Source organism: Panicum virgatum, chromosome 8K (genome assembly GCF_016808335.1).
Source record: "Panicum virgatum strain AP13 chromosome 8K, P.virgatum_v5, whole genome shotgun sequence".
Classification (NCBI taxonomy): Eukaryota; Viridiplantae; Streptophyta; class Magnoliopsida; order Poales; family Poaceae; genus Panicum; species Panicum virgatum.
Window position 1 is genome coordinate 43,398,055 of NC_053143.1, and position 19,989 is coordinate 43,418,043.

The following is a 19,989-nucleotide window of genomic DNA, read 5'->3' on the forward strand; positions in this document are numbered from 1 at the left end:
AAGCTGCAGCTATGAATTGTTTTAATTAATTATAGAAAAGTATAGATCTAAAGCTATAGCAAAAATTTTGTCCTAAAACATACCATATTATATCTTCACTGTGTAGATCTCCTTATGTGGAGTCCAACAAAATTAGGATTTCCATTTTATGACTTTTCTGTGATTTACTATGATTTTTCAAATTTTTGTGGAAATAAATAAAAAATAAAACCACACCACTGTAGCAAACCACATCCAAAACCACCTGGGGGGCTATTTGACCGGTTTTGGAAAGTTCAGAGGATAGAATACCCGGTTTTATAGTGTGGGGGTGAAGTAGTTGACCATGAGTAGTCAGGGGGTTATGTAGATTTTTTCCATCCATTAATCAAGATCTTAAACTTGGCCGAGAGTGTCATATTGGTCATCGTTCCCTCAGCTAATTTCATGCGGGGATGTTCTTCTTATATTGTATATTAACATTCTCGTCGGCAGTAAGACACATGTGGTAAATTCATCAATCTCGATGATTTGTCGGCTCAGTCTTTGAAGATACTCATAAGGGTGGGGTTTGCATGCGTGTGTTCATTGGGATAAGTGTGTGAGCATTGTGAGTGTCTGCGTTATACTGTGTAATCGAGAAAAAAAAGAAGAAAAACAGACATTGCATTATTGTGTCTGGTCAATGGTCAGTCTTGACGTGGTTGATTGTCCTTTTATGTGTATGCAATGCAAATGCAATTTCATACCCAGCTGTAGTGTGATTGCATAGACTGCGGGAGCGCCTTAGGCTATTCTGGACCACAAATATATTGCCAAACTTTCCTTGTGCACTTATTGCCCGTTATGAGTACAGTGCAGTCTTAGTCAGCTTCCAACTGAAACAGTATGAGTCCAGTGCAGTCTTAGTCAGCTTCCAACTGAAGTCAGCATATATTGACGGAGTGCACACGCCATCTAGCGCGTATAGTTTGGAAGAACATGGAATTCCAACCGGACTAGAAAACATGGGCACGGCGTTGCCGCGTCATCCTTGAGCTGACCAGTCATGATTTCAAGCAAGAGTTTTTTTTTGAAAAAGAAACAAGATGATGTTGATGCAGAGGCAGCGAGAAGGGGTCAAGTTAGAGTATTCAGTTGAATAATTTTCAGTCTTTGTCAGTTTCCATCGGCATATATAGATTGACGGAGAAACAGTGCACACCGGCTAGCGTATAGTTTGGAAGAACATTTTTTTTCTCGAACATGCAGGAGATCTGCATGTCAATATATTAAGAAGAAAAAAAAGGATGAGACACCCTGATACACATGTTTTTTGGGGGAAAACCCTGAAAAAAAAACCACACACAATTACACTATACTCGCAAAAACAGGCAGACCTGACCTAAATAAAAAACATCAAAACCCCTAAACAATCGGTAGCAGGGCGAGGAGATAACTAATTCCTCGAGCACCAGTAGAACCTCACAAGTGCAACTCCTCTCTAATAGTGGACATAAGTCCATTTAGGCTAGGATGGAAACCATCAAAGACACATCGATTCCGATGATTCCATAACGACGAGGCCACCAACATAATGGTTGAGTTTAGCCCCTTTTGGACCTGATCACTGACTTTACTGCTCACCATGTGCCACCATTCCTCAAATGAGAGATCCTCCAATTGGGGAGCAAGCACTTGCAGACAAAGTCCTTGCAGGATTTCAAACCAGGTCTAGCGCACAAATACACAAGATAATAAAAAAATTATTTACAGTCCCCTCTTCCTGATCACATAGGGGGCATTTCTCTTGATGTGCCAATCTTCTTTTAGCAAGCCGATCAGCCGCCCAGCACCTGTTATGAACAACCAGCCATATAAAAAATTTGCATTTACCCAGGGCCATCTCTTTCAAATTCTTTCCCAATGTTGGAAATGAATGGCTCCAATGAACATTGCATCATATGCTGGTTTTTCTGACTATTATCCAGATGCTCAGAATTTCTAGATGTGAGAATCCTCCACATCAGGCCACAATACTCTTTCTGCAAGTAAATCCGATTGACCAAGATACTCAACTAGAACATCCATGGTAAGGGCCCCTTTAATATCAGTGACCCATCTCCTATCAGTAAGGCCTCATAAATTGTTCTTCTTTTTGCCCGATTGGAAATTGAGCCAAAGACATATGGTACAAGCTGATCGAGGCTCTGCCCATGTATCCATTTGTTGGTCCAGAAAAGAGTGTTCATGCGATTGCCAACTTTTGAGATGATGGCAACAAAAAAGAAGGATTTGACTGATTGATGTACTTGGCAAGAAGGCCCATGGTTTTCCAATTCAGTTTTTTCCGGCCAAAGCCATCTTGCTCTAAGGGCCCAACCAAGCTGTTGCAAATTGGATATACCTAAACCACCTAGTTTAGGTGGACGAGTAACCTTGGGCCAAGCGACTAAGCAATGCCCTCCCTTAACATCATTTCTTCCTTTTCATAGAAAACCCCTCGTGATCTTATCGATGGACTTAAGCGCCCAGGTTGGGTGGTCCAAGGCCATGGCCAAGTACAATAGCATGGAGGTAAGCACAAACTGAACAAGCACCTTTCTCCCTGCCCTAGTTAACAAATCAGCCTTCCAGTCGGGAAGTTGGTCTGCAATTTTATCAATTACTGGTTGGATTTGAGTCTTTGTCAATTTGTGTAGAGAGAGGGGGACCCAGCTACATACAAGGGAAGTCCTGCAGTGGGTATGTGAGATGCAACTGAATTATTTCTCTATCTTCTTGTTTACATCAGATGGGCAATACACTGCTCTTTTGGAACATTTCTATATATGAAAGTTTGGGCAAAACTCGCAACTGTTGGCTGTCCATGTCGGCCCAATTGATTTCGGCCATTCGATCGTGATCCAACAACTAGAATGGACCAATGCTGGGGACTATTTATGTTTAGACCCCTGTGTTTCAATGAAATCTAACCTGAGTAACATAGTATAGATGTCAGCTCTCAATTGATCAGAACATTATTTCCCCCGTGAAAAAAAACACGCCCTCCTCTATCCTGCCTCTCATGTCACCGCCCCCCTCCCTCGCGCCTCCGCTGCCCTTGCCTTCCACCGAGCGCCGCCGCCTGCCGTTCTGGACCTCTGTGCCTTTGTCTCACCACGGGCTAGCCCAGCCAGCCGCACCACCGCCTGCCGGCCATCCATTCGAGGTGTCGTGGGCTGACCACCATCTCCGCCGCCACCCAGAGCCCTCATCCGATGCGTGAGGCCACTAAGTCGTCGGCAGCTACCAATGCAAGGTGTGAGAACTTCCCACCACCACGACGCAGCTCTTGGTGTGGGGCGGGGCAATCAGCCCCAGCATGGCGGGCGCGGCGCGAGCGGCGCCAGGAGATGCGGCACACGACAGCCCCAGCCAGTGTACCACTGCAAGATGTGGTGCACAGACGGCCGTACACCGCCATAGCCATGAGCCAACACGGCCCCGAGCCTTGAGTTGTCGTGGCCACCGTGCGACACCGCAGCCCCGAGCCCCCAAACCCCCACCGCGCACACCGCTGGGTCCCCTCTTCGCAAGGCCATTGAATCCTACCGCAACCTCGCCACGCACACGGCAGGGGACCGTGCCCACCGGCCCCCCGCCATGCCAGGCCGCCGTGCCAGACCGCTAAGTCCCCGCCGCGCTAGGCCGCTGGGCTCGCGACCTCGCGTCGCGCCTGCGCTAAGATGTGATGTGTTTAGGGCAGGCCGCGACCCTCTAGCCGCCGCACCGTCGCTGGGTGCAGGGCCACTGCCCACCGGGGAGGTCGGGCTACGTGCCGTCGCGAGAGCCTGAGCCGCCGCCCAAAGCTGCCGGCTGCCGAGGAGGCCGGTTCTGTGGAGGTGACCCATCCCAGCCGTGGGTCCCACGTGGATGGATAGTAAGAGAGACATGAGGGAGAAGGAGAGAGATCAGGGGAGGGGATCGGAGGGAGAGAGAAGTGGGGATCGTTGGGGGCGGAGGGGGTCTCCACGATGATGTGGATGCCATCGGAATCTTTATGGGGTTGATTTTTAGGGGTGGGTGGTTGCATCACCCGCCCCTCGAAATGAATTTGTAGGGGTAGGTGGTGGAATAGATTTCCACGGGTGGGTGACGCCCCCACCTGCTCGTACAAATGATTTTTTATTCTAAAATTTTGTTTAAATGAAAACATATAGCAAAATATATCAAAAAGAAGTAAAATTTTTGCCAAAAGCCTATTATGACATGTAGAATTTAACAAAAATATCAAAACCAAATTTCAGTGTATATAATGGTTAAGAGTGTGAAATTATAATGTATAACTCACTCACTCTACTATCTCATACAACTCAAGGCTCACTTTGTGGTTTCCACACTCATAATCACTTTATACAATGAAATATGTTTTTAATATTTTTCTAGTTCTACATATCACAATAGCTTATGGTAAAAATTTCACTTTTTTGACATATTTTACTATTTTTATGAATCAATCGAAATTCCTAAATAAATTTGAAAAATTATTTGTAGGAGTGGGCTGGGTGAGGGGATGACCTGCCTCTAAAATGCAATTTCAGGGGCGGGTCGGTTTTTACAGTAACTCCGCTCCATTTGTAGCAACGTGTCAAATCTTGACCCGTCTCTAAAAAATCGAGACATTCCTACAAATTGTTTTTTAGTAGTTGTTGTGTGCGTGGTTCACGTCACCTCTTGACTCTCGAGGCTATAGCAGCGGCCGCGGGACGACGACAACGATGGAAGCAGCAGCATCGAGGCGACGCCAAGCATGCGCGGCGGGCTCGTGGAGACAAAGAAGGCGCGTTCCCTGCGAACTAGTGTCCTGTATGTCAGGATGGGCGGCGACATCGTAGGTTAGGGGCAGCAGTGGCTTAGGGGGGATTGTCAGGCCAGTCTCAGTGGGAGTTTTATGGACACAGATACCTAGACTCGAAACTAGGTAACCGTGCCAGATGAGTTTCATGGTGATGAAACTCTCCTCACATCCCATGAAACTCCATCCTTCTCTCTCCTTGCCACGTCAGCAAAATTGATAATATTTAATATCATGAAACTCTTCATGAAACTCCCACTGAGATCGGCCTTGGCGAATAAGCCACGCCATCCATAGCGTGCGTGTGGTTGTGCATGTGTGGCGTGTGTCGCCGAGTAAGCCGTGAGCTGAGTAGATCCATGGTGGAGTCCAAGCGCGTCGTGGCGCGTTCCAGGTTCTTCACTGATAGGCTGATAGGTGGAAAGGAGCCGAGCGCTGCTTGTATACCTCCGTAAAGATCCATGGTGGAGTACTACTCTGGTCCACACGTCGGAGTCACTGCAGAGGCGCGGCCGCCGCCTCGCAGTCCGGCAAGATCTTCCTCTCCAATCCGCTTAGGTCTCGCCGTCCCCGTCTCTACCCAGGCAGAATAAATCCAAGTTCCACTCGAAAAAAGAATTGCGAGGAAGAGGAGGAGGACGAAAAGAGTAAGAGATCGATGGATCGTCCATCCATGATGCTAGCATGTAGGCAGACCCGGTTTAGATTGCAAGACGCCACCTTGCACCCGCCTGCCCTCTCTCCCGACGACGGGTGCGCCTACGTCGCCGAACGCCGCAACGCCACGACTGCCTTCTCCGAGACATGGAGCGGGCACCGGATCCAGGTCACCCTTTTCCTCGCCCGCCCGCCGCGCGTCTCCTACCTCTGCGTCTTCTGCCCTGATTTGGACCACGCCGTGTTCCCTCTGGAGCCGAAGATCCTCGCCACGGAGGACGACCTCGTCCTCCTCCGCATCATTGTCACAACGAGACAAGGCCGCCGGCGGGGGACCGTCCCTCAAGCGGCTTCCGCGGCTCCCTTCCCCCTATGGCCCCGATTCACATCGAGTCGGCATCCTGCGATGTGGCACCAGTGTTCAACAACGTCCCCACCGCGGCACGGCAGGTGATTTCTACGTTGTTGCCGGACTCTGCAGGGCGCCCAATGCCGTGAACCCAGGGGAGTTCGTCCTCTGTCTGCACAACTCCAGTTTCTCGATTGCTTGGAGTACCCACAACATCTCACTGGATGAACAGCAGCGGCGCCAATACGGCAGCAGCTTCCACCATGTCAACAACAAGGTCATCGCGATCGGAGGAGAAGCTGGCACCATGGGTTTACCCACCCCTCCTCTCCGTTATGTGAGGTTGCCGTCGCCACTCGGGAAGACGTGGAAGGCATGGGGGGTGATGCCCGGCTTGCTCGGGACATTGCCGTTGTCCAACAAGGCCGCACCATTAAGTTTGTGGGGCTGCAGCTTCGCTGGAAGCTTTGCCTAACCTTCAGGGGTCACTACGTCAATGATGGTTGGATGTCCAGAACATGGAGCAGGCCAGTGGCTGCTGATTGGTCTGATGACTGCTAGGATCTGAGCTGCAAGCGAGAGTCTTCTGGGGTGTGTTTAGATCCCACAAACTTTCCAAACTTTCCATCACATCGAAATCACATCGAAACATTAAATATAGCAAATGATCCATGCATGGAGTACTAAATGTAGGTAAATAAAAAAAACTAATTGCATAGTTTTGATGTACGTTGCGAGACGAATCTTTTGAGCCTAGTTAGGTCATGATAGGACAATATTTACCACAAACAAACAAAAAGTGCTACAGTGTCCGATGTGACCTTTTCTACCCGTTTTCCAGGGATCTAAACACAGCTCTGATATCCCTGTTTACGGGAAACCGCAGAGTCTTCTGACATCCCTGTTTACGGAAAACTGCATTTCGAGCCAATGCCGCCTGAGGTGCTGGGTGACGGAGGCATGCCTCTGGGATTGTTCAAGGGGCTCGAGATGTGTCAACCCATAATCAGCTTGCATGATGATGATGATGGCACTGTTTACTTCATGGTCAAGAAGAACCGCATGGATAACAAGGCTTGGGTGATTGCTGTGGACATGCAGAACAACACATTACAAGGGGTGGCTGAGTTTGCTGCAGGAAGAACTTTTGGCATGAGTATCACCTTTATGCACAGCATGATATCCAGACATCTGACAACAGCTCCAGGTAATTAGCGGTTCATCGATTATCGGGTGCAGCTTGCATCTACAAATATTTTGGTTGTGTCCTACTCTATAGAATGAACTTTGCACTTGTAGACACTAAGCACCGCTGATTAGAGAAGAATTTGGAATGATGATAATTGTTGGGTGCATAGAAGCTGGATATGCACAGAGTAATGATGAACTGGAATAATGAACCCAGTGTCAAATGTTAAACTGTTGTTGGAGCAATTTACTTGTTAAATGCTATAAACCATCATTGGAGAAATTTTATAACCACCAGTTATGCTACTAGGCAGCAAAAAAAGTATCTTCTGCTCAACTTGTTACAGTATATTCACCAGTTATGCTACAAAATCAGTTCAGTCCATATAATCGCTAATAGGTGGGAGACCAATGCAAATAAATGAATGTCCAAAGCCAGTCATCAAACTCAGACAATGCAGATGAGCAGATCATGTCAGTGACCAACGTTGCATCAATCCCACATGTTTAGGTAGGTAACAGAAGCATGCCCCAGGAGTGGGTGATCCATTGCTTGGGTCATTGTTTGTTTGCGTGCTTGTGTTCTTATCTTAATTCAGTTTAAAGTGGCTGGATAGTCTTGAACAGGTTAGTTTAGCCCCTTACTTGTCCAAAGGGTCAAAGAAGCACTTGACACTTCATTTCTGGCCGTGGGAATGTGCTATTAAATTGCCTATTCATATTTTTTCCTTTTGACTAAACTACTAGTAAACAGCTTATTACCCTTCTGTGTCTCTTACTGTGTTTGCTTCTAATTTTGTTCTTTACTTGTGTTATTTTGGGTGCGTTCTCACAGAGATATGATCCTGTCTAATGGCAGTAACGACACCCTTAAGCTAGCAATTAATTAAACTGGTGTTGTTACTGGATACAGAAGCGAAGGGAAACCTGAAACGACCAGGGACAGTGTTGCTGGGATCATCTAACAAGATGCCTCGTGGGTTCTGGATGTCAATGCCACCCCGGGACGATGATCAAGAACAACACGATGCTGAAACGCAAGGAAATGAGGATATGATTTTGGACGGAGGCTAGTGTGCAGAATGAAATAGTTATAAGGGTTTGTTTATTGGATAAAGTCTATTTATGCCATCCAACTATGGCCCGAGTTTGATTTTAGCCATGCAACTCCAAAACCGGATATCCTTAACCATCCAAATATCAAAACCGTTCACATTTGGCCATCCAGTGATTTTGCTAAGTAGTTTTGGTGATGTGGTTGACACGTGACAGTGGGGCCCACATGTCTGCTCATTTTCCTCTCTTCTCACTCCGTTTCTTCTCTCCCTCCCCTGTCTCTCTTTCCCGCAACCGCTGTCGGACCAACTTGGCCCCGACCTGCTCGTCGCCGCTGGCTCGCCAGCACGCCGCCGCGGACCACGCCTGCGACGCGCTAGTGGATCCTGGGGCGCGGCGATGTCTGGGTCTCGGCGTCCCACCTGCCGCCCACCGCGGCAGCGCGCCCAAACGATGGCAACAGGTACGAATGCACAAAGTCATCGAACCCCACCTTGCTGAAGCACTCCGGCGGCGAGGGTGGCGGCTCGGTAACCTCCCTGGCCTCCCCACCGTCCAGGTACCTCGCCGGCGACGGGTGCGAGCACCAGAGCCCCACCTTCACCGCCGCTGCCACCATACCTCCCCGGCATCATACACGCCGCCGCACCGGGGTCCACCACCTTCTCCAGCTCCCTGACCGCGTAGCGCTCCCACGCTCACTCGGCGAGCACTAGCTCCTCGAGCGGTGCGCACGGCTCGATGGGGCGGCACCCGGCCACCACCTCTAGCACCAGCATGCCGAACGCGAACACGTCGACGGCCCCTGCCGCTCCCGATTCGAGTCCGCCTGCCAATAGCCACCCCACTTCGTCCTCCACCTCTGCCAAGCATCCATGGGCCCGACCGACCTCTTCCTCTGCCGAAATTAGCTCCCTAACTGTCGTCCACCATTGTTGGCCCTTGAAGCTCCGCCCCGCACGTCGACCTCCATATTTCGGACTTCCTCCACATGAACTGAGCACACAGTGAGCTTCGCCGCATCCTCCTCGACCTCCCAACCTCTTTCCCCGACCCTCCCTGCACCGCCGTAGCCGGAACATGGCGCCGCCTAGCCGCCGCCCCTGCCGCACCATTGCAGACCGCCGGCGCGCCAACCCCGCTGGGCTGACTTGATCGAAGGCCAGCCCCGCCTCCCCACGCTCCCCGCCTTGCTCCACCGGGAATGGCACTGCGGCCGGAATGGCCACCGAGCAGAGGGACCGGGAGAGAGGAGAGAGGGAAGAAAGAGAGAAATAGGAGAGAGATAAAACAAATAGCCGACATGTGGGCCCCACTACCATGTGTCATCCATGTCAGCTAAACCACCCATCAAAGCCACCAGATGGCCAAATGTGAATGGTTTTGATACTTGGACGATCAAGGATACTTGGTTTTGTAGTTGCGGAGTTGCATGACTACAATGTTTATATGTTTCTACAATAAATACATCACATATATTCAAAATTCATATTCACATAATTCCTATAATTTTCTACAAATTCCTACAGTTTTGCTATCATACTTACAGAAAAAGAAAAAAAGTTGACGTCAGCACTTAGAAGTGCTGAAGTGAGCAGAGGGCTTACATCATCGAGGCGCTGACATTGCGCGCGCGGACGGGAGCTCGGTGGCCCTGCCCAGTGTCAGCGACGGGCGAGGTTTTGGGCGCTAGGCACCGGCACCGCGGCTGCCGACGAGGTCGGGGGCGCACTGGGACGGGATCGAGGTCGGCGGCAGGGTGCGCGTGCTGGCGGCGGGCTGATAGGGATGTGCCTGTCGTCGGGGGTGCGGCTGGCAGGCACGGGGCCGTACGGTCGGGGCGCGGCTGGCAGGAACAGGATGAGGACGGCGTCGGGCTCGAAGCGGGAGGCGGCGTCAGGACAGGACGAGGCCGGGGCTCGGCGCAATGGTGGCAGACAAAGGGCCCCCGGGTCACAAACCGGGGTGCGGGCGGGAGGCTGGCGGGAGCGCGAAGGAGCTTGCGACGGCGTGGAGGCGCGGCCGGGCGGGAGGCCAGGTGGCGGCGTGGGAAGCACGCGTTGGGCTGGAGGTGCTGCGAGAGACGGTGGCCGGCGAGGGGACTAGGGCCACGATCAAGGAGAATAATGCCGAACGCTCTAAGTCCCGGAAGTTGTTTTTTCTATTTTTATGAAACCGGAGGTTAGGAGGATTTGGACGTGTCTCTAATTAAGGTTTCTGACATAGTGAACGACCGTCAATCATCTATTCATCTTTTTCTGTTCTCTCGGTCAATCAAGGTAGGTCAAGATTTGTGTGCCGCCTAGCGTTGCTGCTTCGTCCTCCATCCCAATAACGCATTGTACGTACGTGCGCAGGCCACAGGAGACCAGCTCCTTCCAGAGCCCAGAGTCCAGAGGATACCGGACGGCTACTGGAATTCCATGCCATGGCGGCGTTCCACGCAGCACGTCGTAGGCCGACGGCGACGGGCCAGTCGTGGACGCTGATGTGTGGCTCAGCTCGGTCGCTTTACGTTGCCATCCGACGCACGCAACGCGAGGAGGAGAGTGGGTTGCGGCGGCGAGCTGGCAGCTGGCGATGATGGCTTGACCGATCTCGAGCCGCCGCCGCGCCGGACGGTCAACTTGGAACGACGGGACAGGACAATCTAGTACTAGGCCGGCCGGTGTGAGACTAGTTCGTTTACCGCCGCCGGTGATCTGTGACGAGGAGGGGCGGCAATCACCGATTCACCGGCTGGGGTAGAATCGGTACGTGTGATGTTCATTTCTTTCATATATATTTCCAATATAAGCGATATATAGACAAAACCTCTCCGTAGTAAAAGAAGTCATTTTGGACAGCGGCATGGTCTTTAAAACACAATTTTGATTTGTTATTTCTATAAAAATATTTATCACAAAGTGATATATGTATATTTTTATGAAAGTATTGTTTAAGACAAATCTATTCATATAATTTTCACATTTTCAAACTCAGCAACTTGAGAGTTATTTATGATTTACGTTTCCAAAATCTAACTCAAATCTTGTCCTAAACAACTTCCTTTTCGAGTACGGAGGAAGTATATATATATATATATATATATATATATATATATATATATATATATATATATATATATATATATATATATATATCGGAGAGTGATACTTGTGCTAAAATGACAGCATAACTTCTCTTTTTATCTGCAAAGAAAAGTCCACATTGTCGGGAACCTGGGCCTCTATATAAGGAGGCAGCCTCAGCTGCGTACATCCAATCCATTGCACTACAACACCTATGCGTTCTTCATCGATTTGGCACAGCCATCATCTAGCTAGGAGCTCACAATTAAGTTCAGTAAGTATCCTTCTCTATTCCTGTATTCTATACTGTCCTATCTAGTCACAAACACAAGATACTAAATTGCTTCATGATGTACATGCTGTTGTGTGTTCAGACCCCGGGCAGCTATATGGCGGCGATCACCGGTGGAAGGGCGGCGCTCGCAGTGGCCGCGCTCCTCTGCGCCATGGCGGCAGTGGCCGCTGCGCAGCAGGCCTCCAACGTGCGCGCGACGTACCACCTGTACAACCCGGCGCAGAACGGCTGGGACCTCAACCGCGTCAGCGCCTACTGCGCCACGTGGGACGCCAACAAGCCGCTGTCGTGGCGGCAAAAGTACGGCTGGACCGCCTTCTGCGGGCCCTCGGGCCCTAGGGGCCAGGCCTCCTGCGGCAAGTGCATCAAGGTATACTTGACATCCATTTTGAGTGCCTATCAAAACCCATAATCTTTAATCAACAATCCACCTCTTGTAATGTAAGTTTTGGCCTACGGTATTACTAGAACACTAGATCCACAATTGGCTTGTTTCTCAACAGATGTTAATGGTCAAAGTGTAGTCTTGTATTGTAATCCGTGCCGAGTCATAATGCACCTGGGCCCTATTTGGTTCGCGCTAGTTTTGTAGCGTGTTAGTGAATAGTGACACTTTGACCGCTAATTACGATGTCAAACAAAGTCAGTTTACAAAACCAATTTCAGAACCCCCGCGCTAGTGACCCTGAAGAATCTAATAAGGCCTTTGGCCGCGCGATTTAGAGGATGATTACTGTAGCATCACTGTAAGAAATCATCGATTAATTACCTTCATTAGATTCGTCGCGAAAAGTTACACTCATTCCTAAAAAAGTTTTACAAATAAATTTCATTTACTACTTTATGCATGCGAGATTCTTTTTTCGGGAAATGTACGTGCTAGTTTTGTTGCCGAACCAAACAAGGCCCTGATATGATATGATCCACAATGGACCAGCATATATGGTAAAACTCATAATGTCCATTGCCGAACAGATCAGATTCTTATGTAATGCAATCCACATGTAATTCATCAAACAATGTCGGATTTGATTTGATCGTGCGTATAGGTGACGAACCGTGCGACGGGCGCATCGACCGTGGCGAGGATCGTGGACCAGTGCAGCAATGGCGGCCTGGACCTGGACTTCGAGACGGTGTTCAAGAAGATTGACACCAATGGGCAAGGCTACCAGATGGGCCACCTCAACGTCGACTACCAGTTCGTCTCCTGCTGAGTGAGCTTTGCGCACGCACGATCGACCGGGGAGGAACCTGGAGGATGTAATAATAATTAAGCGCCTCGCCTAGATGTTTGGTGTGATGGAATAAAAGGGAACAGAGACACGAATGATGGTAGCTAGTAATACAGAATAAACGAAACAGAATTGGACTAAATAAAGCGAGATTTCGATATTAACTGTCTCATGTTACTTGCTGTTTCACGTTTACTTCAAAACTCTGATATATTTTGGGTCATTGCATCGACCCAAAAAGTTGATAAATGAACTAGAATAATGTCATTATGTATAAATAATTTGGAAGGAGAAACAATATAAAGTAGCGTACCATTGTAATTAATTAGCTAACTTAAAAAATACTATTTGGTATCCACTTGCATCCTTACTCTGTGCACCGCTCAGATCGTAGATTCTTGTGGACTGATCCATTTCATTAAGTTATTCGCATGCTTTAGCATGTCTTCACCAGATTTTCCGTAGTAATCTTGTCACATGCTACTTGTGACTTCGTTCCTTTCTCGAACTATCCACACGAGGACACGAGGTTCCTTTAGCCGCCTTAATATTTTATTTTTAAATGGAGTTGTGGCAATTCATGAGAAGTCAGGCCGTTTTTTTAATTTTATACAAGCACAACATGCGACCGAATGCCGGAGACCGGTCACCCATCATCATCCAGCAGGAAGTGCTACAAGATCGATCGCGTGACGTGTTTTGTCAAACACAATTAATCCCGTTTTTCTGCAGCAGGCAGGCATACGCCGTCAAAGCACCCAATGCAGCCAGCAAACCCAAATAGTTTTTGTTCCTCTCAAACTAGGAATTTCTCTTCACCAATCAAAATGTCCTCTTCCAAATAAACAGTACGTCGACCCCGCACTAAACACAGGCAAAAGGTTTGCCGTGTGTAACACACGACAAACAGCTCACGACATAAATCGGCCGGCAAATAGGACTTTTGCCGTGTGTCCTTTATCGCACACTCGGCAAACTCTTTGCCGTGTGTCTTTCCCAACTCATGGCAAGAAAAACGGCCATCTTGGGACCCCATACCACGTGGCATATTTGCCGTGTGCTGTAACTGACACTCGGCAAAGATTTTCGAAAAATATATATAAAAAAGCACCGACGCGCGCTCGGCCGGCACCCCACGTCACCGCCGCTGCTGCCACCACCACCACCACGCCGCCGCCTCCCCTTGACCGCCGCCACCACCACGCCACTGCCGCCACGCTTGTCGCCGTGGCTGCTGCGCAGGCCGACCGTGCGCCCCCTCGCCGCCTCTGCTGCGCACCCTCGCCATTGCCGTTGCGCGGGCTGGCGGCGCGCCCCCTCGCCACTCTGCCTCCACACGGCCGCACCGTCGACGTGCGTTGCCCCCGCACGCCGCCGCGCCGCCGTTGGGCACCCGAGCGTCGCCCACCGCACGCCGCCGCACCGCCCCCGTGCGTCGCCCCCCGAGCATCGCCGCTCCGCCCACGCACGTCGCCCCGGCGCGCCGCCACTGCTCCTCTTCCGCTCGCACGCCGCCACGCTGCGAGCTGCCTTGCTAGTTGGCCGCAGCCGCCGCTCCTCGCCCTGTCGCCCCTCCTCACCGGTCAATCTATTCCGGTGAGGGGTGAGTGGAGGGGGGAGGAGAGGAGCCGCGAGAGGGAGGTGGAGGGAGAGGGCCAGGGAGGGAGGTGGTCGGGGAGGAGCTCTCACCGGCCTGGGGCTCGACGCCGCCGGTTCCGTCGCCGTCGGAGAGAGAGAGAGAGAGAGAGGGGAAGAGGCCGGCGGAATAAGTGGCTGCCTGGGAGAGATGACTTGGGAGAGAGAGGGGGGGAATCCGGTTCATGAAGTTTGAAACAATGGGAGAGCTCCATTTTAAAGATTTGGATTGATGACGTGGCGTGTTTCTTTAATTGACTTCTAATGCATTTTAATACAGACAAATGAGTTCAAATAAAAAGTTGTAAACTACAAAGTTTTAGATCTCATCGAGCTCTACAACTTTGGTATAGAACTTATTTACATCAGAAGCCATTTAGAAGTTCTAAAATTTATAATTTCAAATTAGATAAATTATAATGAGATTTTGAAGTATTAAACAATCTCAAATATAAAAGTTGAAAAGACAAAGTTTTATATTTTGTCGAATTGTACGACTTTAGTATAAAGTTTCTTCATATGAGTTCATATAAAAAAGTTTGTGTTCAAAAAATGCATTCACTAACTCTCTCACATAAAAGCACACTTATACTTCTTGTGAGATGTTTCGATTTTGTAAATGTTGTTATGACAAAATGTGCTAAATCTTCTCAACTTTTTATCACAGCCTCCACATGTGATGCCATCACATCATGACAAATCTCATAATTTTCGGACTTCATTTGCATTTTTTTAGAATTTAAAAATTATTCAGACACATGTTAGTGGTCATATTTCTTGAACAAGATATTCGAAAAAAATTCATTTCATGGGTAAGGCCTCAAATTGGGCTAAATAACATAAATATAATTTTTTTACTCATTGTATTCTATTATTAGAATCAATTGCATTTCAAATTTGACTTAATTTAAAAAATTGTATGAAATGTAGTTAATTAATTAAATATAGCAAACAAATACAAAAATATACCAAATTTTAACATAGAGTAACACATGTTGTATGTGGAGAGTAGAAAAAAATTTGAGGTTGAAAGTGGGAAAAAATTTAATTCTTTGCCGAGTGTAAAAAAACACTCGGCGAATCATAATCTTTGCCGAGTGCCAAAAATAATACACTCAGCAAAGAAATCTTTGCCGAGTGTAAAAAAATATACTCGGCAAACATTTATCTTTGCCGAGTGCACCAAAAATAGTACACTCGGCAAAGACCTTATTTGCCGAGTGCCCGAAACAATGCACTCGGCAAAAGTTCAGCACTCTGGCAAACTTTAAGTTTCCCGAGTGTCCGTAATTGTTGACTGATGAGTCCCGCTGTGGCGTGGCATCTCGATCGGATTACCAGAACAAGCAGTTTAGTGCGGATTGACCGGGTGCTGCATGCCCTGCTTGGAAAGTCATGCCGGCTTGGAAGGATCGGCCGTAATCATCATGAAGGAGGTGGCTGCGTTAATTATTCTGGCATCAAAAGTCAAGACGCGATGGAAAGTTGCTTGGAAAAAAGGTCCTGGTTCGGAGCAAGTGCCGTAGAAACCAGAGATGTGTGGCTGTTTTGGCTGCCCAATTCAAAAGGATAGTGGTTTACTATAAGCTGCATAGGCTTTTGACCAGTTCCTCATGTAGACTATTTGGCCATGGTGTTGAGCCATATATTCAGTGGATGAGTGGAAATGAAATTTGCTGCTTGTTCGAGTCACAGGGAAGACACGAAAGGCAAGATAAATACTCCATTATTCGTTCTAAGTTGTTTTAGTAAATTTAGATATAAAGTTTTTTGCTATGTTTCTAGGTGCTATCTCTAGCCTAGCACCTACAATTTCACTACTAGAAAAATAGGTATTTGTACCGGGCCAGAATCCCCAGTTTGTACAAGTTCTGCGCTCGGTACCACCTGGTGTGCACTTAGTACCGGTCAGGTCGACCGGTACTAAAAATACAATTTAGTATCAGTTGGTAATAATACCAACCGGTACTAAATTACTCGCTACGCAGGCACCCATTGATCGTGCGTATAGGTGACGAACCATGCGACGGGCGCGTCCACCGTGGCGAGGATCGTGGACCAATGCAGCAATGGCGGTCTGGACCTGGACTTCGAGATGGTGTTCAAGAAGATTGACACCAACGGGCAGGGCTACCAGATGGGCCACCTCAACGTCGACTACCAGTTCATCTCCCGCTGAGTGAGCTCGCGCACGAACCGGGAGGAACCCGAACGGATGTAATAATAAGCCTCGCCTACATGTGTGCGTGATGGAATAAAAGGGAACAGAGATCCGGATGACGGTAGCTAGTAGTAATAATACAGAATAAACGAAACTGCATTGGACTAAATAAAGCAGGATTTCGATATCGGTCTCACGTTACTTTCTGTTCCATTTTTACTTCAAAACTCTGCATATGTATGTACCACTCAGATTGTAGATTTTTGTGAACTTGATCCGTTTCATTAAGTTATTCGCATGCTTTATGAGCAGCATGTCTTCACCTGACTTCCGTTGTCACATCTTATGAGGATGAGGGCGGGAGGTAGAAGCAGCAGCGGCGCAGTCCCGCTCACATCCCGATTCCATGCCGCGGCGCCTGCGCTGCCGCCGGCGCTTTCGCCAACCAGGGACACCCTCGCGACGGTGGCGCTGGAGATCCCGCGCCATATCTATCACTCCCACCTCCAAAGAGCCCTCTTTTAACTTATCAGATCCTCTTTCCCCGTCCTTGCTTCTGGTTCTGATCCTCGCCAATGGAGACGGGAGAGGAGGCAACCACCGTATGTCGTGGATCTGGCAGGGGAGAACAGGTCGAGGCAGCGGGACACCATGCGGACCTATGATTCGTCGCCTGTGTCGCCACGTGCTCCGGCACCTACTCCATCGCTGCCCCAGCAACAGCAAGCCGCAAGATGGTGATTTCTTGTTTTTTCCCCCTTCTATTCCAGTACTAAATTGCCGTAGTTCCATATGTTAGTCCAATGTATTGATGGAACAGTATTAAACATGTTTGTGCGATGAGATGGGGCGACTCCATTGATTAGTACCGCTGCAATCATGGAGCAGTACTGAATTGCATGCAATTCATATACCGAATTTTCTCTTTATTTTAAATTGAAGATATAGTTTATCAGTACTGAATCTGCTCTTAATGATTTCTGTAAGAGGAATCACGGAAAGAGATCGTAACTTTTGTGTCAACTTTAGTTGTGCTTATTCTTGAATTCGTCTGGACACTCTTGCTTGTGTTGATGAGTTTCACACCCTCACTCTGCACATTTGGTAATAATATGCATTGGCAACCAATTGATGTATTTCGAATGCTGACTGCCCTATGTGAATAAACGAAACCGCATTGGACTAAATAAAGCGGGATTTCGATCGGGATTTCGATACTGACTCGTGTTACTTTCTGTCTCAATTTTACTTCAAAACTTTGCATATAGACAGAGGCAGATTCAGCTCACAGCCATAGGTGGGCTGAAGCCTTCGTCATCCACTTCTCTCACCTCCTTTCTCTTCCTCTTCTTCCCCCTTCACTTTCTCCTCCACTAACTCCCTTGTTCTAATGGAACCATGGAGGTGGCAGCCAGTAGGGGATCTGGAGCCCCCCTTAGATCCGCCACTGCATATGGACATGCCAGGTCAACTTAATTACTCTGTGTTCAGTCAGGAGTCGGAGAAAAAAAATGAAATATTCAGGAGAAATTAAGCTCATAAAGAGATACGGTTTTAATTTTTTTATGTCAACCTTTTTTTATTATTGTTCTCTGTTATTACAAGGACAACACAAATATAGTACTAATGTGTTTTGTTTCTTCTCAAATTGGGAATAATTTCCCCATGGCTCAAAACGATGTATGAACAATTTGCATGAACTAATGACTCCAAATGATTCTTGTGGACTTGTCCACTTCATTAAGTTATTCGCGTGCTTTAGCATGTCTTCACCTGACTTTCCGTAGTAATAATCTTGTCACAAGCATGCTACTTATGGCTTCGTTCCTTCTCACACTATCTACACGAGGATACGAGGTTCCCTAGCTTAGACGCCTTAATATTTTTCAAATGGAGTTGTGGCAATGAAGTATTCATGAGAAGTTAGGCCGAGATAGATACGTTTTTTTTATTTTGTACAAGCACAACATGCGACAGAATGCCGGAGACCGGTCACCCACCATCATCCAGCAGGAAGTGCTACTAGATCGCGTGACGTGTTTTGACAAACACAATTACTCCCGTTTTTCTCAGCAGTCAGGCATACGCCGTCAAGCACCGACTACAACCAGCAAACCCAAACAGTTTGTGTTCCTCTCAAACTAGGAATTTCTCTTCACCAATCAAAATGTTCTCTCTTTCTGAGTTCCAAATAAACAGTACGTCAATCCGTAATCCTCGACTGATGAGTCCCGCTGTGGTGGCATCTCGATCGGATTACCATAACAAGTTAGTGCCGATTGACCGGGTGCTGCATGCCCTGCATGGAAAGTCATGCCGGCTTGGAAGGATCGACCGGAATCATCATGGGGGTGGCTGGGTTATTCTGATATCAAAAGTCAAGACGCAATGGAAAGTTGGAAAAAAGGTCCAGAGCAAGTGCCGTAGAAACAAGAAATGTGTGGCCGTTTTGGCTGCCCAATTCAAAAGGAGAGTAGTAGGTTAATTACTATAAGCTGCAGCATAGACTTTTGACCCGTTCCTCGTATAATGTATAATTTTTTGGCATGGTGTTGAGCCATATTCTGGTATTCACACGGAAGGCAAGGCAAATAGTCCATCTGTTCCAAATTATAGGTTGTTTTTAGCAAAATTAGATTTTATGTATCTATATCTACATTTTGGAACGGAGAGAGTATAACTGTAGCTATACACAGCATATTTCCAGATTTCTCCCTCTCTCTCACCCTCGGTGAAACATCTGCAGTGTACTCTACATACATCTAACTAAAGGATCGACAAAAAAAAAGCTTGGACAAATGTCGCTCGGAATCGGTCTCTCGAGTAAAAATCCGCTATATGCATTAGTCAATTCTTTTGTCCATTTCATCTCTGTTGCGACATGTTCTATCCTCTATGTTTTGTAGCCTCCCAGTTCTTTTCAGCCACTCGGCCTTTTCACACGTGGACTCGTCTCCCTGAAAAAAAAAACACACACACACCAACACCTGGGCCCTTATATCAGATCCAAAACAAATTGAGAATCTTATTCATCTTCTGGAAGAAAAATATTTAGGCCGTCCACAATGAGAGGTAAAAAGAGGGTAGTAAGACTTTAGTAGTAGTAAGATATATTCTGAAGGATAGGAAAAGAGCAGGTAATAATAGTTGATATCGGCAACAACGCTGCTAGCCGATAAGATGAATTAAAATTTCTTTTTTTCTGGCGACCGCACCGAAGGCATAGAACTAGAGGAAGAGGTTAGAGTTTAGATTGCTGATTTTCTATTGCAGGGCCCACCTTCCTACTGGATGCACATTGTGTGAGTTGGGAAATCACTGCTACTACTGTTTTTTGGCCCCACCTTCCTACCGAGGTTGGCAAGATACATTGCGCTTGCCCTTACACATCTTTTAATAATTGATATTCGTGCCAAAAACTTGTACCACATGGATGAGAGATAGAGCGCCATTTCAAAATCCAAAAACAGGCCCACTGCGCTCTATGTTCTAAAGAATTAATCCAACATAATGAGATCCAATATGAATATATTTTGATTATTTTTTA

At 47.8% G+C, this 19,989-nt stretch overlaps 2 protein-coding genes across 2 annotated transcripts; both read left to right on the top strand.

Moving 5' to 3' along the window:
- Positions 1-6,691: 6,691 nt before the first annotated feature.
- On the top strand, positions 6,692-8,371 carry LOC120646335. The gene is made up of 2 exons (XM_039922948.1): positions 6,692-7,008; positions 7,903-8,371. Exons 1-2 carry the CDS (start codon positions 6,732-6,734, stop codon positions 8,061-8,063), a joined length of 438 nt encoding a protein of 145 aa, XP_039778882.1. The 5' UTR covers positions 6,692-6,731; the 3' UTR covers positions 8,064-8,371.
- A 2,848-nt stretch (positions 8,372-11,219) lies between these two features.
- LOC120644785 (barwin-like) lies at positions 11,220-12,810 on the top strand. The gene is made up of 3 exons (XM_039921494.1): positions 11,220-11,390; positions 11,491-11,781; positions 12,461-12,810. Exons 1-3 carry the CDS (start codon positions 11,331-11,333, stop codon positions 12,626-12,628), a joined length of 519 nt encoding a protein of 172 aa, XP_039777428.1. The 5' UTR covers positions 11,220-11,330; the 3' UTR covers positions 12,629-12,810.
- Positions 12,811-19,989: the final 7,179 nt, after the last annotated feature.